We start from the raw sequence: 20979 nt of genomic DNA on the forward strand, positions 1-20979 counted from the left end.
GAATAATTGATATGGAAGCAGAATATTCTGTTTTGAAAGGGACAGTGACTAAAGAATTACAGACTTACTGTACACTGAACATCAGCTTAGGAAAGAAATAACAATGTCTTCAATTTGAGCCACTTAATGTTGTTATATTTAATTTAAAAAGGACCATGGACATGATGAACAGAAGAATTTGTTGCAAATATCTGCAACCTAAAAAATAAACTAGAATTCAGTAGCACCTTGTCTTTCATACAGTATTCCAAATGCAGTTCATCATTTTGCAAACATTTACTTTTTGCTTATGCTAGTGATTCTTCAGCAGTGCATTGGCTTGTAGTTTTAATGAAATACACACTTAAATTTAGTACAATACCTAGTAGTGAGGTCTACAGAGGAAAGAGTTCAGTAATACCTCCATTCACTTGGTTTGAGATACATCTGCTAATGTGGATGTTAATCGCATAAGGAAAGACAGTAACCAAATCTCCAATCCTCACAATGCAGGGGAAGATAAACAAAATACATTTCCAGATCATAGGATATTCTGAGTTGAAAGGGACCCACAAAGATCATCAAGTCCAACTCTTAAATGAATCACCCATCTGGGACTTGAACCTAGAGCCTCAGCATTATCAGCCAGCTGAGCCAATCGCAGGATCATTAACAGCTTCTTGAAACAGCAAGGGTTGTATGCTAACCAAATGTGACAGCTGATCTGGATATTCTGCTCAAGCTAACCTTGTGACACAAAAAAACCCTTAGAATCTTTTGTATTAGCAGCCAACCCTGTGTGACAGCGAACTCCAGAAATGCCATTATCCTTTTGTTTCTCAAAAGGCTTCCGGTTTTGAGAAAAAACTTGCACAACTCATTCTTGTTTTCAGTGACTGGTATGGATGGCCACACTAACCTTTGCTAGCAGACTTTCTCATTGTCTTGTCACAAGAGAAGAAAACTGATCCATTATTCAAATGAATTCTAACCCTGATAGAAGCAAAAAGAGATCAAGAGCTAAGATAGCTGGACAAACCACTTACAGAAAAAAGATCATGAAAGGATATGTTCACCCATTTTGACCTCTGCATGTCCAAACTGAGTCTTTTAGTTCTGGAATTATCAATTTCAGTGTGAGCAGTATATATCTGAAGTTTAATACTGAGCTGTAGGTCAATTTTAATTAGCAGCAAGCAAGCCAACATTAAGTACATTGCAACACTTTACAGAGTCTTATGCCTAGATCATCATGCCTAGTTTCTTCGTCATAAATCTCCTGCATACTTGAGCTCTTCAAAAGGCAGTTTTAAGATCAATGACAGAACAAACACTGACGCATAAGGTATTATTTTAAGTGCTTAAGTGCTAAAGCCTTAAGCATTTAAAAAGAAGCTTGATTTGGCTTGTTAAATTTTGGTGATTGTTTTTCTGGTCTAATTTCCTTGAAAACTACTACAAATACTGAGTTAAGAGAGGTATGTAGAGAAAAATAGCAAACACTAATCTGTCAAGTTTACACTAACTTTGTAGTAAAAATAGAGTATGGCCTTCCAATTGAATGGAGGTTTCCATTCTCTTCAGAAATGGTATTATGTGCTCTTTTAGATTTGACCCCAAACAATACAAATTCATGGGTTTATCCTGCAGTCTTATGATTAGCTGAAAGCAACAGCCTCTCTTGCTTTTTTATGTGATTAATATTTGCCTAAAATGTGTTAACATTAATACTTTCCATTAATACTAATATATCAACAAGCTCAGTATGTCACTAAAATGACAGGACAACACATGTTAATCCTGTGTATTTCAGAAAAATGTTTACATGCTCTGACTTCTTGCAAAAGGTATAACCAGTCCTTTCAAATGTATTTTCTACTGAAGAAAATACAAACAGAATACTAGCTCTTACAACAAGCACTGAGCTGAATTACCCACTTTTCTTCCCCAACTGTTACCAGAATTACTGCAAGATTTTTTTTTTTTATTTCTGTATCCTGAGACCACTGAATACAACTGATGCAATGTGTCAGTCCAGTAGGACATCAGTATTTGACCATGCAGATGATTTTAATTCTGCAGAAGCTTTGTAAAAACTTGAAGAAGATTTCAGTTTACATCTGTCTGTTGCCCAAGCATGTCTTTTGACCCTATAAGTACTAACACAGTAGACTTTGCCAAGGCAGTGATAACTTCAAGTGAAAAGAACACCTGTAATGAAGAGATTCAGAATTGGAAACCATAACAGTTACCACAGATAATTGTTTGTGGATCTTTAACACCTTCTCCAGCACTCTTCACAAAATGTTGGGTTTGCCCTGGATACATCTCAGTTTGTTCTAAACAGTACTCCTAAGAACATCAGTAAGTATCGACAGACACAAGCCCAGAGTGTTTTATGTTTCACAAGGTACACCCCTTTATTATTATAATCACAAAAACATGATTTTGTACAGGAATGTTTAAGTGAACATTAATCAATGCAATTAAATTTGTTTAATAAAGATCAGGTAAACATACTACAGAACATCGTGTTGTAGAGAACAAAAATATCAGCTTTCTGACCTTGCAGCGCACGTTTTAGTGCAAGTATTAAGACATAATAGTGTTTAATTCAGCAATGTATTCCAGAACATCATGCCACAGTCCACTTAAAAGAGGGTCAGGACATGCAGCTTGTTAATAAAATGCTGTGGTATATAAAAAAAGCCACATGTTAATTCATAAAATATACAGTGGTTTATTTGGATGATTTAAAGTGATTTCACTGTGGAATTTAGTTTTATCCAGGACAAACATCCAGAGTGTCTTGTCATTTGGAATATTCTTCTTCTAGGCAATGGCTTTGGCTTCAGGTAGGAATGCCTCCCAGTATTTTATTAGCTTGAAGAGAAGAGGAAAATCACTCATTAGGTACTAAATGTTGAAAACCATAATGCATACCTACCTCCTCTTGCAGTAAACTTGCCTCCACAAGTAAGAATGTAGGTACTTATTCAAAGTAAGAATGTAGGTACTTATTCATTAATATTTTTAGATAGTGCAAGAAAAAAACACAAGTAATAAATACACAAATCTGCTCATAACTATAGATATCTTGCCATAAGTTGAACACAGTGTTATAGAATGATACAGATTTTTTTAAAGATCAGTCACTTACTCTTACCACTAAAGATACTGTTTTTTCAGATTTTTTAAATTAAACAAAGCTAGAGGGTGCTATTCCTGCCATTAGCAGAGGAAAGATCCCAGACTTTTTCTAGTAACAAGACCTACTTCTCAGACACTGAAAACTGTTTTACTGCTTTCCAGTATTCAATAATATTCTGTACTTTTTAAAAAGAGCAACAAACATTTAAGAATCCAAGTCTCTTCAGTAAGTGTAAGTACATACTGATTAAAATTTACTCTAATCTCTAAGTGAAAGTACTCATTCAGTTTGAGAAGATAACAAGACCCTCTGCTTGCCCATATCCCTAAGGGAACTTCTCCGTTGCTTCCCTGAATTACAGTTCTGCATGGGCTGGGAAACTGCAGTCATCATGTCATTCACCAATACAGCACAGACTAGCAGCTCTTAATACTTTAGAAACAGCTGTGCTTAAAGCTCATATTTTTCTAAGTAACCTAATACGGAATGTATTATTTATTAACTTCTTCAAAGCTTAATATTTATCTTACCTGCTGTTGTGTTTGCACTAACGACTCTAAGTACTCGATAATAACAGTTTTAAAGTCTTTCACTCGTTCCTTCTGTTAATAAATAAATTATGGCATATTAACTTCTTCACAAATTTTACTTACAATGTCAATATTATGTACAATAGAACTGTCATTTACTTGGAAAAAATTATACATGCCTCAAATCTTCCCACTTCCTTGCGAATGGTTTTGGAGATCCGTTCAAAATCTTTTTCCCCTTGCTGAACTTTTGTCTCCCACTGGCAAAGGAAAGATATACAGAGGTAAGATTTTGTGTTGTCCACTCAGTCTATCTGTATCTGAATTTTTTTAGCACCCTGATAGTCACTTAAGAGCTAAAAGGACCTATTTGATTGTTTTGGCCTATTTAAAAGAAAATCTTACAATAACAATTTCAAATTTGTGTTATAGGATGTCATCAGATCAATTACAACAAAGGTATCTTTAAGGCAATGCTATCTGTAGATAAAATGTAAAAGTATCTTAGTACTGCTATTAAGAATATTTAACAACATTTAAAAATATTCTTTAGAAAACAAAATGGATCTCAAAGGCTTTACTTACTATTCCCTTTACAAACTTCATAAAAAGGAACCTAAACCTGTTCAATCAAGCTTGGAAGAGTCTCAAGTTAGTTCCCCATACTTTCCTAATTCCAGAAGAGATAAGTAAACCTTCATCTCTGCCTCTGGTCAAGTATTTGATTATTGCTATCATATTTCTGTTGCAAATGACAAGCTACTGAGGATTTGTTTATCTGCTTTCCAAAGCACAAGCCTTCTTTTTCAGTGGCAACTGTTTTCACAGAAAGCTGGACTAAGAGGTTACTAGAGGAAAATTCAGAGAAAGAGATGTTTCTTACGGGGTTATGCCATATTGGGAGCATTGCATTCGTGTAACAATATTCTCCTTAGTTTCTCTGAAAAGACATCCAGCTAGACAAGAAGGGATCATCAGTATCTACCTTGCCCTGTAACTGCTTTTACACACCTATTACATTATTAAAATTAAGGTAGTTGTGTAGATAAACTGAGAGAACCACAGCAGGCTAGCAGTTCTTTGAAATGCAACTGTATCTGTTCATATCAACATATTAACTGAGAACAAATACATTCAGTAACATTTATCTTCCTCAGAAAAAATCAGCAGGGAAGCAACATGCTTCAATATAACATCTTGCTGTTGGCAATCCAGAGGTCCTACTTATTTCACAAAAGCATTTTGTGATGCAATGTCAAGTTTCTACTGTGGTATGAGATAAACGTCATCTATGTTCCAATAAACATCTCCATATTTATATTTTTAGTATATATTTATTCACAGTTCCCTGACTGCCCTTTCAGATTTACATTATGAAGCTTTTTATTAAGTCATAATAGTATCTTCTTCATGGAAGATCAGCCTGAACAGTTAGCTAATAACTGAAATATTATAAAACACGGCTAAGGAAGATTAGGATTGCCCATACCTTCCTACCACATCAAACAGAGGTGCCTGAGATATCTGTGAAAGCTTCTACAGGCCTAATGAATTCAACATTTCAGTTTCATCATGCCCAGGTCCTATGTGAATTATCATTGGGTAACAGTTTGCCATTTTATAGTATCTAACAAGGAGAAATTTCCTCATTCAATAAGGTATCTCTAGGACAGTCCATTGTCCCCTTATCCACAAAAAACAACCAAGTCATGGATGATGCTCAAGCTGCTTAGGCTTCTACTTTGCAATTCCTCTGCCAGAGGGTCCACTATTACAGATTTCAGCAGCTCCGAACACATTTCAGTGGCAGTGAGAATTTTCAATTGGCACACTTAAACTGTGGGTTTACTAAAAATGTTGTCTAGTTATCCAATAATGCAGGAAAAAGAATTCCTTGAGAAGAAAGCAATTGCTTTAATATTGGGACTGGGAAAGGACCACTATTTCCCACTACCAGTAATCAGGAAATTTATTGTGCATGCTGACATCAGTAGAGGCAATCAACAAGAATGTGGTCACACAAGAGTAATGGTAGGTTTTGTCAGTAAACAAAGGACTTCTTTAAGGAAAAGAAAATCAAGTTAATGAGTAATTTAAATACTGCATGTAAAATATATCAAAGGGCAAAAAAAAAAAAAAAAAGGAGCATGTGGTTAGTGACCAATGAGGAAGCCAAACAAAGCAATTGTGTAAAAGAGCTTGAAATCTGCAATAACATTCTTCCATTATTTAATGGGAGAGCACTAGAGCATATTCAGAATGCATTAGTGTTAAATAATTAAGTTGTCCTACCTCTTCAATTTCCTTAGTGAAGCATGATAGAGAAAGTGTATAAATTATGACACTTCAAAATGTTAGATTTATTTTTACTGAAATTACACCATATATACATGCATATATATATATGGGTAGAAAAGCTGCATATTTAAGCAAAACATGAGAATAGCTAGCTCTCTGTTAGTTGTCTTTGCTGGATTTACCCAAGTCATCTTAGCTTTAGAAACCAAGAAATGCTCCTCTGCCTATCCAAGTGAGCTGTTAGCAGTTAAAAGCATTAACTTGTCCATGTTCCCTCCCTCCCATCTCCCAGACTCTGTAGAGACAGTATTAACTGTCTTACTGATCTTACAATGAGTAAAAATTGCACACATGTAGTGTTTTAAGTAAATTCCTAAAAAATTTCAGTAAATATGGGAAACAGCAAGTAAGTGATTTGTAAACAAAAATGGTATAAAGCAGCATTAATGCAGAATGAATGAGCCAATGCAGAAAGTCTGACCTCCAAAATAATGTTTAATAACATTACCTCTTTTATCTCATCTTTAGCTTGCTGTAATTTATCAGGTTTGTTGGCTAGTTGGAGCTTTGCTTCAGCTTCACGTTTTTTTTGTAAAGTGACCTGAGCATCTTGCCACTTCTGCCAGCATTTCATTCGATGGTCAAATACACCCTGTGAGAATAGACAAACTTATTAAACAACTGGAATTGTTAGAGCTATCTAAAGTCCCAGTAGGAAAAAATAATCCTAGGATAAAGCTGAAACAAGTATTGCACTACCATGTATTGCATTTCACTTGACATCATGCTTGCACAGTTCAACACCTTACACAAATTATAGGCTGTTCAAGAACCCTTTTCAGAGGCACACACTTCAGTGCTCCAAATCATTTTATGCCCCTCATTTTATCAAAACACTACCAAAACAACCACAATGAAGTGCTCTATCATGCAGACAATTCTCTAACTGCAGATACTAGCAAACTGTTCATGCATATGTATTGCATGCATTTTCAGCAACACGTTTATGTTAGCAATGAACTGAGGCAGCAGAAGTGAAGTACACATATCAAAAAAAAAAAAAAGTCAAAAGAAAAATATGTACTTCCAACAACCTGGTAAGTTCAAAGGTATTTCTGGACAGAATTCAGATACCTGTTCTCATGTCTAAACCTAATCATGCTGTGCAGCATAGCTTACACTTAAATTGAATATTTTCTTTAATGAGATACAGATCCACAAATTGAGTTTTTTTCTTATTTAAAGACATTACCAGCTGTCTACTAAATATAGAATACCAAATTATATTCTTCTACATTTATGTATGCTGTATGCTTTATGTATGCCAAATACTGTACACAATCAATATTGCTCAAAGTAGATTTGCATTTTCTCCGGATCTAACCACTCCATTCACATCTTTGATCACAACCATTTATATAATTGGAGTAACTCATGAATGCTTTCACTTTACCCTGCTAGATCAGGCAAAAACCTAATTGTGTTATATGAGCAAATGCACACATTCATTTACCCTAAACCTATATGCTGAAGAATGTGACTTTAAATGCTAAATCAGTATTTTTCCTAGTAGCACTCACTTTTACTGCAGCAATCAGACGAATGTAATCACCAAGCAGTTCTGAGAACACATAGAAATCAGCAAAAGCTTGTTCTTGATGCAACTGGTCTATCTTCTCCTCAACCTCTGCAAGCTGAGACAAAGCTCTAGATAGAGCAGTGTGGTCCTCCGAGTTACCTAACATGGCAGCACTTTTAGCAAAGGCAGCGGTGTTGGCTGAAAGCTCTGAAACACAGGAGTAATGTTCAGCATGATTTAGTTAATTTAATCAGTGGAGTAGAGGTTTAACTTCACCAACTGAAAAGAAGGTAAAGATCACAGTAAGATACACAAGGACATCATAATGAAACCACATTTAAGAGAAAGACTCCTGTGCAAAAAAAGTCTCAATCAGTAAATGCTTTGCCAAGTCTGTTAATGTCATGCTTACTCTGTTCAGCAAAAATATGAAAAAAGTCACTTCAGTATTATCCAGTTGCCTACTTTAGAGAAAATGCAAACTCACAAAACAAAAGGAAAAATCACCTTTCACAAAATCACCACTCCCATGAGTGGAATTTATTTCTGTTGGGCTGTTTTACTGACTTTAAGTAACTTTTATGTGTGCATACTGTAATGAATTGTCATATTCTGCTATGCCTTTAAAATAAAAAACAACCAAAGCTCACATATCATCAACATCTGTGGAAGTGAAGTTTTGAGCTTATTTATTAACAAATACTGGTGCAATTGTCTCAAATACCATGTAAGTAATGTACAAAGTTTAGTTCCATGAAGGACCTTTGAACAAATGTTTGGTCCAAATTACTTCAGGTTAGTTTGCAATTTTGCTGCTCCTGCAAAACCATCAGAACACCAGAAGTGATTGCAGAAGGAAGCTTCTTCAGATATTTAAAACTTTTACAATTTAAACACAACTCTTAGAAAAAACCCAATGAATCAGTACTTCTTCAAATCTGTAAGATGTCAAATCAACCGTAAATAAAGATTTCCATTTTCCATTACTTCTTAAATACTCCTTAGCCTTGAGGATAGGTGGCTAAAGATATTTTTACTGCAGAAAGAAATTTTTGATTAGAATTATGAGAAAGCAACTTACGACATTTTCATGCACTTTTGGAAACACTCAGAGGTGACACCATATTTTAGCATAGTACAATATTATCAGCACACTTAATGGTCTTCTTGAGCTACAAATTCAAAATTGTGGTTTGTCTGGAGTTTTGTCTGGAGTTCTGTCTGGTTTGGTATGTTTTTTATTATGCTTGTTTTTTTTAATAATCTGATAGAAATCCATCTGACAAAGAGCAGCACAGGTTATTACAATACAAACGTACAGGTTTTGCTTATATCTAAAATAAGCAAACAAAAAGCTGATATTCTGTGACTACTTATCTTCCCAGAAATGTTTACCTTAACAGTAGCTTGAGGGTATATCATTATGCAGACTAAATTAAGAATAAGAAAATCCTGTGTAAGCACTTAAACTCAGTTAACAGAGCAATACTGAACCAAAAGATGTTTAAATGGATTTATGCAGTCACTTTTTGTTCAGAAAATATTACTCTTGCCATGAGACCTAAAGATAAATTTATGGATGTCTACTGTAGTAGAATCACTTGCTAGGTGTGATAAAGAAACTGTGCAAGGGAAAAAAAAATATGCTGGATCATCCTAGTGACTCTAGGAATGACAGATACCCGGGTTAAATTTAAAATTAAAGGCAGGTATACAAAAATACGAGAGCAGTTTAAAATAGAAGATACAACTAAAAAATTCTTGCACTAAAATACATTGTGTAACTATTTTAGTTAAGAGTTCTGACATGATGAGCTCTTGTCTCATGTTTACATGAGCTCTTGTTTACATGTCCTAAGGTTCATGTAAAAGTAAAGTTACCTTTTCTGTGGCAGACTAATGCTTCAACACTGGCATGAAGCTTCCTAAGTTGCTGATCCAGATTCTCAAATTGCTGCTGTTTTTCTTCAAACCACTGACAAAAGATGAAGGAGTCAAGCATTACAAATTAGATTACCAACAACATTTCTGGTTCTAAAGAAGCAAATTATCCAGGTGCTTCCACGGTGGTCAACTGATACAGCTAAGAATTCAAGCCAATAAGGAAATTAATAACCCATTTTCACTTCTACAGCTTTAAAATGCAATTGTTGAGGCTCATTAATTCATCGCATTATTCAAGCTGAAAAATCAGCTCTTACTGCATCCGATTCATTCATCTTGATTGTCATTTTGTTGACAGCGTCGGCAGCCTTGTTCACCATTCTCAATATTCCTGCTCCACTCAGAGCCTGGGTGTTAACTGCTCTCGGCAGCTGGAATTGAATGACAAATAAGGGCAAAAAGACTGGTTAAAAGGATGGAGGTTTAACGGGGCACAAGGGGAAAGAAAAGGATATAGTGTTTTCTTTTGTCCTATGTGTTTCAATATAGTGGAATCTAATTTCTCAAATTTACTACTTCTACATTCTCAAGAGGAAAACTTAAAAATATAGACTATTTACTTTTCTTCTACATCTTTACATTTAAATGGAACAAACAAACCACTTGTCCAAAGCTGTTATGAACTAGCCAAATGTCCTAAATGGCCACCTATATGCTACAATGAACAAACTGCCACTACAGGAACAGAAAAGCTTAGATTTATAACAAATTAGACAAAGGAAATTCTGTTACACATTTAATTGTAATGCAACACATACACTGCATGCTGATAATAAAAGGTTGATGACTTTTTGCTTTTCAATATAAGATTATAAATGTACCTCAAGTATCAAGAGAACATGTTATCTGCTTAGGTATTGAGAAGCCCTTGGAGTTAAATTAACAAACTTTAAATTTAATTGATATTATTATTCAGGTTAGATTGAATATGCTATACAAGGTGGCCCATATGTCAGACCATTTACCCTTCATGTGATGTTTTGTCTGTCAGCAGCATTGACAAACCTACTGTAAGTTATCTATTGATGCTTTTGTCAGTACAGAGGCCTCTGTGACTTATTAGTATTACTAAAATACTGACATTAGCCAAAACATAATTCAGTATTAGAGTGAAACCATTATGCACGTTTATAAAGAGATACGTTGTATCTTTAACAATGTATTTAATATTGTGAAAGGTACCAGAATAGTACAGGCGACTGAAATCCTTATTCACAAAAATACCTAGCCTGGTCAGCAGCACTGCCAGCATTTTCACATTATCGTACCAATATACCTCAAGCTGAATTCCTAGAGGCAAGAGAGCTGCTTCCAAGCCAGTTTAATTTTAGATCTTACTTAACAAGCAGTAACATCAGAACTGAAAAGACCTACTCACTTGAAAAGTCACTATACAGCAAATAGCTTTTTGTCACTACCATTTTAAGTTTTACCAGAGCCTGAGGCACACCATTACCTAAGTAGCCTCTGCCATTATAGCCCATGAAGGGTATGGTCCACTTGACTTCATATTAATTCAGGGGATTAGGTCTCAATACAAAGTGAATATATTGCTTGGTAGGTTATCATATGTAGAAATAAATAAGAGAAGTTAAAAGAACATAAATACCTCAGAACTTTCCAAGAACTGTCTCAAATCTGGATCCTGTAGCAAGGTTGGGTGCTTTACTGTTCGTTGTAGATACCTATGATTTTAAAAATTAAAATATCAGGAAATAGAACAGATTTGATGTCCCTGACTGCACATAATGCAGTGCCATGCACTCCATACTACAACATAACATACTAAAGTTTGGGTAGTGTTTCACAGCACAGTTTGTTTACACCAGAAACTACTTAATGTGGGGACTGCCATATCTGTATGTTGCACAGTGGTAAAATAATACGCGTCTTACTTCAAACAGCTGAGTGAAGACTCCTTTATTAAACAGTTTATGCCAGAAAAAAAAATGAACTTTAAACATTTTTGTAAACTGCACTGGAAAGGCTTCTTGTTATAGGTAATTCTGGCTGATTTATTTTAGAGTTATAGGAAATCTGGGACAAGTTAGTTGATTCTGGTCTAGGTATAAACTATTTATGTGCTGGATAGATGAGAGTCTTCAATCCATTTAGTTGTCATACATGCACAAGTACAATTGAATGTAACTCATTCCTTTTATTCTTCTGCACTTCTGCTTAGACCTCAAGTGCAATTTTTTATCCACCCTTCATTAGGTACGACCAGCAGATCCTCATCTGTTTTTTCCTGAAGAAGGTAAGGATTGCAGTTAAACTATTTTACACATTAGAATGCTCAACTTTTTTTCCTTGTTCCATACTCTGTATGAAGTACAAGTTAAGGTTAAGGTGGCACTCTACCAGGGATAGGACCTTTCCCCGACAAAGATACTTGGACAGCATCAGCTGTGTATCAGTGCTGGGTGACAGAGATCCAGTATCTCTTATGCCAAAATTCAGCAAGTCACATCAATGTCATCAATGCACATCATCAGAAGCCCATTTTACTTTCAAGTGATTGAAGGCCTCTTCACCTGCCTTCCTGCCCAACAGCTGATTTGCTATGGAATAAATATATTACTGTAATTGTCTTAATTCTTTCAACCCAAAATGTTTACAGAAGCTGGTAATGGTAGTTTTACTTACTGAACCTCTGCAATCTTAATTTTAAGCCTGAAACAAGTCATCTGTAATAATTTTTATGAATAAGGCTACTCTTCCTGTTATTAATGGGAATTAGTCAATCTCTACACAAAAATTTGACAGTTGTATACAGTCTCCAGAATTCACGTAAGTACAGATCACCAGCGCTGCAATTACAGAACCCGTATAGTGTACTACAAGCAATTCTGAGCCTAAATAAATTTTAGATACACACATTACCTTTCTAGAGCTGCTCTTCTTTTCTCCACAAATTCAGTAGATGAAGAATCTTCTTTGCCTACTTTAACCTTGGTCATGCCTTGAAGGAAACAGCATCATATTGATTTTATTTTATCACAGATAAATCATTAACATAACTGATGTGATTAGAATATAAGGCTCACCTAAGTTTACATATTTAAATCAAATTACAGTGAAAAACACTACATGGGAACATAAAAAAAAAATCAACTGCATGCTGCATGGTTTTGTGGAAGTAGCTCTGTGAAATACTCAATTTCCTGTGACATATTAATTGCGACTAATAGGTAAGCAAAACTAGCTCAAGTTGCATTTATGAAAACAATGTAAATGCTGATCAGAGTCTGACTGGCAACTCACATCCAGAAAAAGAAAACAGTTAGCCATATAAAGTAGAATACAAAAATGTTCTCAGATTATAAGCCTAGTCACTGGTAAGCTTATTACCATTATTTTCATTCTACTATTTTTTCTTTTAATTTCTAAAACTAATAGTTTTTTAATTAACTAATGCAAACTAACAAGTTCTGAAAATTCTGAACTGAACTGCATGGAGAACAGAATCAGCAGAATAAAATATATGTAGCCTTACAGTGCTTTCTCTGACCAAGACAAGAGTAGCAACCAGTTATTGATGTGCCATAGCACAGGAAATAAATTCAACCTCAGCAACAGAAGAGCTCTAAAACAGTCAGACTGAACTCACTATTTGTTATGCTAAAGATCTAAACTTGGAGTTTGGCAATCTGAGTCCCATCAAAAACACCATGAAACACTGGCCATCAATAATTATTATTATTTCCTGAAAAACAGGAAAGGTATTTTATTATACAGTCCAGATAGATGTCTGATTTCTAGCTTTAGTATATTTCTTATCCGTTACTTTTGTGTCTCTTTAGCTAAGTTTTGAGATTCTGATGATGTACCCACTGATCTGTCAGGTCAACAGTTCGCTAAGTTCCTCACCCAATCTCCCTTCCGGACTTAAAAGTTTCACATAGTAACCCCTGGAGGAGACAAACAGCAAAGCCTTACAGGAACAAGAAGGAACCCTTAACCTCTCAGCCTTAGTTTTTTCCCTACTCTGCAACATGATGAAAATAAATCTGATAAAGATTTTTTTTCCAAAAGTATTCTACACAGTGTAATGTAACTAAACCCATAAATCTGTCAGTAAAATTGAGTATGTCTGCAAATAGAAATGATTAAAGTATTCAAGAGAAACTGGGGTAATTCACATGCCTCATCTTTTTACATTACAGTATTACTATGCAATAATATTTTATTGTAGAAAGAAGGAAATCCTGTGGCTTAATACAAAAGAGCCTTCATAGATGAACTTTGAACAGAAGTTCATAGGGAAAAACTGAATACACAAACAAATGACCCATATGAGGAATTCCTACCCTGTAAAAATGACAGTTGTTTCTAAATATCTTGCCACATTTCTTTCTCTGCTAATATAAGCCTATTTAAATGCCAGTGTAAAGACTGTTCCTGTAGACCAAGCACTATTTCTTCACAGGAAAAAATTCATGACATAACAGATTATTTTCTTTAGAAAATGTGATTTTCATACACACTTAAGTAAATAGTGAGGTACCTTAATGAATGTCCAACTCCAGTTCACAATTGATTAATTTTTGTCCTTTTGTTCCACAGTCAGTAATGATGGACTTGAATTTGTAGCTAAGATCTAAAATTCCAGCCCCTACCACTCATCACCACAATAAAACTGTAGCTTTAAACTCCAGGTGTTACCGACAGTATAACAGAATGAACAGACAGGGACTTCGTTACAACACACACTGCATAACACTGAATGTATGACATTATGTATTAAGACTTTAAATATAAACATGCATAATGTAAAGACTATAATCTTACTTTCAGCTGTTTTGTCAGCTCTCTGCTTTAAGATGCATTATTTCAAAAAAGACCAGAATCAACTCCTTTTTTTCTTCAGAACTGGAAATGTACTGACTATATGCTCTTGAACCAAGTAACACCTGTGAAGTTCAACTTTAAAGAGGGAGTTTCATGCTCTTTTGAAAATATTCTATAGTCTGACTTTTCCCAACCTACCTGTAGCTTAAAGTCTCTACACAAGGCTTTGAAGCACTAGCCAGTGCTTGCTTGCGCTACAGTATGTCCTGCCATTTTACCGTCTTCCAGGTATATCAATTTTTATGCTGGCTTTATTCAAGTGGTAGCTGAAATCCAGTCTAAGCTGAATTCGACTGTGATGCAACTACTACATTTTCATGTAAATGCACACTGTCATAAATCCCTTAAATGTTGTATAATCCAAAGGACATGATCAGAAACCTCATTCCATTTCCATAAGCCCTGTTAGCATTTGGAATTAAACTTATTTTTGGTATAGGAAAAACTGATTATTATGGAATTACCCATAAATTTCAAGAACTACCAAAAATTCAGGTCAACTTTTCAGTCTCACAGGCTTAAAAGCACAGTGCTTTTCCACAGAAGTAAAATCATGAATTTTCCAAGCCTCTGGCTGCCTACATCTACTCAATCTGCCTACTCCTACTTACATGAAAAACTGCTGCTCTGATTATCTTTACGGACTAAACTACTGAAAAGAAGTTCTGCTATTGCCTCCATATCAAACAACATTCTAGATTCAAATCACTTATTTATATGAATAACACAAAAGTCTTTAACAGGCTTTACTGTTTTAAATATTTACCTATTTTGAAAGAACCTCTCCTGCTTAGAGATCACAAAACTGAAGACTGTATTAATGCATCAGGCATGCTTCTTAGCTCATGGAGAAAGGATCTGATCCTTTAAGGTATTCAACCCAGAAGTCGTTTTTTGCATTAAAACCTTGCAAAATTTATGAGAGATTTTGCATTCACCATGATCAAAAGAAACAAAAAGAAGTATCAGAGATCTGAAGTATGTATGAAGCTCTATATATATGAAGTGTATATGAAGCTCAATTAGCAAGCAATTGATAACAGATCAACTTAAAAATAAACTTTCTTTTAACATCCATGTTTTGGTAGGTTAATCAGCTCTTGAAAGGCAACAGCAAAGAAGGAATCACAGATAAGAAACACAAGGCCATGCATTAAGAGACATCCTTCTCATTATCAACACTAGTCTGAGTTTGGAAGAGGCCATTACATATCTTTCCAATTTAACATGAACTTTTGGAAAATACAGAACATGAGGAATATTTGGACCACCTGAGAAAAAAGCAGTATTTATGCAGCAGCGTAATTTGTATTCAGTTACTTAAATGTCACCTTACTGGAACTGCACTTACCTACAATACTTTTTTCTGGAGCTGGAGGCACAATACAACCAATATGCATGTATTTTGTTGCTAATTTGCTGTGCAGGCCAAGAAAATCACTGAATCTTCTTTTCACAGAGAATTCATTTTTGTGGAATACTGAAAGTGATGTCTTAAAAAAAAATAAAATCATTGTGAATTACTGACCCATCACAGCTACAATACAAAGTATTGACAAAGTTTTGTTGCACTGCCTACCTTTGTTGTTACTCTGTATGCCATATAAGCATTCATGCCATCTCCTGTAAGAAAATTAAAATACTTATTCCAGGGCAAGATAGTGTAATCCTGCCATACACTTTTTAGTCCAAAAATACATTAAATAGATTTCCATTTAGATACTAAAAATTGCCAAAGGAATACTAAAGAGGAAATCATGCTAAAATCTAGGAATAGACTTCAAGGAATAAGACAGTCTACAATCTGAATTTTTTGGCTTAAGGAACTTACCTACTTTCTCTGGGTCTGATACATTGATTTCTATATCAAACAAATCTCCATTTGCTTCCTCTTCAATCTAGGAAAAAGATATACCACATTTAACAAGGTAATGGACATCCATATTACCTATGGGTACAAGGATAAGGATATAGAGGAAGGAGGAGAAAAAGTCAGTATGTTTGTGTAATTATGAAACATTTCCCCAGTGTTAATATACTTTCCAACACTGACTGTGACTGCAATCAAAGTTCTTAGGGTAAACCTGGTAGTGCTAAGTCTACAGCTGGATTCAAATGATCCTAAAGGTCTTTTCCAAACTAAATGGTCCTGTGATTTCAGTTTTAAGACCTCCTGCAAAACCTCTCAGTACAGGAAACTTAGGGGTCTGTTCATTGTATCACCTACAATGCCAGCAGGCACTGTGGTTCCCAACAATTCTCATTTGCAATGCTTCCATGTGTCTGTAATCAAAGAACAGACATTCCTTTTCATTAACAGTATCTGTAGCGGAAGAGCTTGGGAAGGGAAAAGCAGTAGATAAAAAAATTTCTGATACTTCTCTGAGTTCTGTTCTTCCAGAATTTCATAATCCTTCACGTACTATACCTAAAAAGAGAGATCTTAAGAAATGCCATGGTAGAAGGGACAATACCAGGGCTGAAGGGGGCAAAATCAGAATCAAATGCCATCATGTGGTATCTAGGGAAGCAAGCATCTTTGAGTCACAGGTAAGTCTTGTTTGCAAAGTCACTGTCTGGTTAGAGAACTCACTAGAATGAATGGCATTCTGCAATGTCCACGCTTTCACTGGAACATCAAAAGTAAATAGAAATGTTAAGACTACAATTACCCTCAGCTGTTTGTTACATGCAAGATAATGCTAAAAACTGCTTGTTCAATTTCCCCATTAGGAGCAGCTTCAGAAATACAAGGTGAAACTGTAACATGTTAGAGTTATTTTACATTGATATAATTTCCTTGTATCAAGTTCACAGCTTACTCCTACACACACTTTTAAAGTACCTATTCTGAAGGAATAGAACTTTGTTCTCCTAAGACTACATATCTCAAATATAATCACCTCAGTAGTGAATTCTTCAAATTCACACTAAACTTCTTTTGCAAAACAAGGCAAGGTATAATGCCATGTGCCAACATTTAGGAACGGGCATTTTAAAACAAGGTAAAACTTAAAAATCCAAATGAAACATTTCCCTAGTTTAGAGTTTACAGCATACCTCTTCTCTGGATCTATCAAAAATCACTGGGGCTGTTACACTTTTTGATTCCATTCTGGGAGCTATCAATGTGGTAGGTGTTACAGGAGTGACTGCAGGAGTAGATTCTGGTGAAAGTATTGGATCCCTCTCTGGACTGTCCAATGAAACTTCTTCTGTTGCTTCTAGATAAACATATTGAGTTAGCAATAAATTTCCTGTGCAACACAATTGGATATGCATCACAAAGACAACAAACATGCATGATACAGAATGATGACAAAATAAATAGCACCCATTTGTGAAGGATAATGTTTTTCAATATATAGCTAAAACCAGATATGGCATTTGGGCTTGTAATGCAGAATGGGTTAAATTAAGACTAATATTGCCTTTTTTTTTTGTATACTGTTCAGTAAGAGTATTTTAAAGCAGTCACAAGCTACAAATAATTTATTTCTGTATGACATTTTGTTAATTAATTTTTTTTACCACAGGAGCAGCACTTTTTCATCACCTGTTTTGCGCTCTGAACAACAGCTGATTTAGTCATATAGGATGGTAACTAAGCCATATAACAATTGAAGTTACACACCCCCACCCCTGCCAAGTACCCCACTAACTGTAAAGAAGCAGTATTAGCTGGTGAGACATTATCTTTAGTCTATCTCCATTCTATTTGGAGCTTAAAACAGCTCACTAGAAACTGAGTACTTCCTTTAAACTATGGACAGTTAGTTCACCTACCTTTAATGACAATGCAAACCCCTGCTCTACAAATCTCACTAACCAGTTTTGACCACTGGCAAACTACACATTTTCTGGGTATACAGAAGTTCCTGTTCTAGCTCAAATAAATGAACAATGTTGTGTTCTCACTAGATACGCATATTCAATAATTCCAGTTTCTTAAAAGATAACATGGACCACAGAACAGTCATTTGATACCAAAATTGACTTTCCAATAGACCTCAAGTCCTTTCACAAACTAGACTTTTGTGGGCAGTAGTTACTAAATAGGTAAAAAGACATTAATCCAAAGCAGACACTCATTCTGGCTCGAGGCTAACAAAGTTTATTTGCATAATTTTATTTTGGAGCATATCACTCAGAATTGCTGAGTTTGAAAGGATTTTTGAAATCAACCTGTCTGTTCAAGCAGAGCTCTAGCAAGAGCAGGCTCAACTGGATCACATCCAGATGAATTTTGAGCATCTCCAAGGAGGAGAATCCACCTCTTCCTTGGATAACCTGCGCCAGTGCTTGACTACCCTAACCAACAAGGAAAAAAACCCATAAGCCAGCATCACCTCCTCACCCCCACCAAAGACAAACAAAAACATAAGATTTGTCTTATATATTATCTGGTTTTCAGTGTGTAGCCATTGCCTCTTGTTTTGTCAGTGGAGACTACTGAGCAGACAGGCTCCCCTTTTCTTCATTCCCTACCATACAGTATTTACACTCACTATATGATCCTCCCCAACCCAAGCCCCTACTCCAGGATGAAGAGCACTAGCTTTCTCAATCGCATCTCTTATGCCATGCATTTTATGTCCTCAACCATTTTCATGGCCTTGCATTGGAATCACTCCCATCTGTCCATGTCTCCCCCGTACTGGACAGCTCAGACCTGGACTCAGCAGCCCAGGTGTGGCTTCAGCATGGTTGAACCAAGGGGAATGATCAATTCCCCCAGCCTGCTGGCATTGCTTTTCCTAATTTCAAATTACATAGCATTTTTAAACTAAAGTTAAAACCAAGCACCTCATTATATTCTCCATTTTTAATATGAATGAAGAATCTACAGCCTTTCTTTGAAAATTATTTTCATAGCATTGCTTTACTCTTACTGCTGAATTTTAAAGAACATAAGTATCTGCTAATGCTTCCTTTCCTCAAATGCCACAGGAAGGACACTGAGTCTTAAATCACTAAGGAATTTTAATTCAGAAGCTAAGATCAGGTGGGAAATCATGCTGAGACAGTTGCAAAAGAGCTTTTAGATTGGCAGAACAGCAAATTTTCAACAAGAGGCAGTTCTCTCCTTTGGTGGCTAACAGCATTCAACATATATGTTATATAAATGAATATTTTACAGAAACATTTCTCTGAAAAATATGCACATACATATGTAACACAGTATACTGTATACATGATTAAATATAAAACACAAAATATTTCTGAAATAAAGCAATTGCACTTTTCCTTTTTTTCTACCACTAACTGTATTCCAGCACATTCAGGAAACACACCATTAACCACCACTATCTACTTCTCTGTATCTTCAAATTTTAGACAGGTTTCTAAAACAAGTTGCTTAACAATCCAATAATTAGCTGAGATCACAATCCTCTTATGGTAAAGTATTACTTCATGTAAAAACTGAATTTAAGGTAAGAAAACAGTGCCGTTATCAGATGAAACAGAACTTCTTCTCCAGGACTCCTCTTTTTTAGACTTGTATCCACATACCCATTAGTATCACAAAGTGATCTAGGTTGTACATCAAATTAATTCCAAGCAGGATTAGCAAATTTTTAAAGCTGCTGCCTGGTGTTTATTTTTTATTTCCCTGAAGGAATTTACTCACAGAAAATAGTATCTGTTTGTTTGACAGCAGTAAGTCAGTTATTTTAGGAAGAATTGGGAATTTATGCCTTTTTTCCTCTTGTTACCTCTCACACCAGGTTTGGCATACCACCAGACACTTTGCAAATCTAGAAGTATTACATGGAAAAGATATGAAAGGGGATGATGGGACTGAGTTGGACAGGGAGAAAGTTATCACGCTTTTTGTTTAAAGCAAAAATATTCAAGGACTCTGAAAGGAAAAAGAAGCATTAGCTTTATATAAAACAGGAGGCTTTTACTTCTAGCTATTTTTCCCCCCGCAGAAAAGCAGTCTTCAAGTAGTACTTGAGCTGAAGATCTATTTCTCATGAAATAGAGATGAACTCTGGCATTTATGCTTCTTACATACATCCCTTTACTTTGAGTAATCAGATGACATTGTCTGATTAAAAGGTTTTATTGATAATTCCTCTGCTTGTTTTACAGGTGTGCTTTTCTTTCCCCATGGAAACATTAATATGGTAGGCTTCACAGCAGAAACTATGGCACTTCCAAAAATTATAGTTTTCCACTTTTTTGAAGAAGGTGACAGAACACTGATAAAACTTCACAGATGAGTTCACCGTCTAGTGCTCTTCTATTAATTTTAGACCTTCACCTGAAAACTTAGAATGAAGTTGTGGTTTTGTGGTGTAGTTGACTGCTGGTTTGGGGTTTGAGAAGTTTTGTGTGCTTATGTGGGTTTTGTTTGGTTTTTTAAATATTCAGTATCATTATTAGCATGAAAAATGAAATCTAGATGTCTTCTTTTCCAGGATAGTTCTCAAGAGCTTAAGTTCTCACTTAAAGAGGCAAGCAATTGCTCTGTCCAACTTTTGGGAGGAAAATACTGAGATTGAACACTTAATATCAGCTATGGGAGTTATCAGAACATATTAAGAACTCTCACCAACCTAATAGTGTAGATTGCTAGACCTAAATACATACTTTACAATCTATAAACAGTCTTTGTTAGGGATCACTGTCAAGTTGCT

The 20979-nt window shown here is 35.3% G+C and overlaps 1 protein-coding gene across 2 annotated transcripts in view; it reads right to left on the bottom strand.

Moving 5' to 3' along the window:
* Window positions 1-2695: 2695 nt before the first annotated feature.
* Window positions 2696-20979, bottom strand: part of SNX2 (sorting nexin 2) — a 29422-nt gene continuing 11138 nt past the window's right edge. For both annotated transcript variants that reach the window (XM_053931580.1, XM_053931581.1), the window contains 13 exons: window positions 17393-17556; window positions 16164-16230; window positions 15912-15955; window positions 15684-15825; window positions 12365-12443; window positions 11091-11166; window positions 9739-9852; window positions 9419-9512; window positions 7539-7744; window positions 6467-6610; window positions 3840-3920; window positions 3661-3732; window positions 2696-2862 (listed from right to left, as the gene is read on the bottom strand). In XM_053931580.1, coding sequence (XP_053787555.1) covers window positions 2812-2862; window positions 3661-3732; window positions 3840-3920; window positions 6467-6610; window positions 7539-7744; window positions 9419-9512; window positions 9739-9852; window positions 11091-11166; window positions 12365-12443; window positions 15684-15825; window positions 15912-15955; window positions 16164-16230; window positions 17393-17556 — 1334 coding nt within the window. In that variant the 3' untranslated portion in view covers window positions 2696-2811. The remainder of the gene's footprint in view (window positions 2863-3660; window positions 3733-3839; window positions 3921-6466; window positions 6611-7538; window positions 7745-9418; window positions 9513-9738; window positions 9853-11090; window positions 11167-12364; window positions 12444-15683; window positions 15826-15911; window positions 15956-16163; window positions 16231-17392; window positions 17557-20979) is intronic.

The sequence above is a fragment of the Vidua chalybeata genome, chromosome Z, assembly GCF_026979565.1.
Source record: "Vidua chalybeata isolate OUT-0048 chromosome Z, bVidCha1 merged haplotype, whole genome shotgun sequence".
In the NCBI taxonomy this organism is placed as follows: domain Eukaryota; kingdom Metazoa; phylum Chordata; class Aves; order Passeriformes; family Viduidae; genus Vidua; species Vidua chalybeata.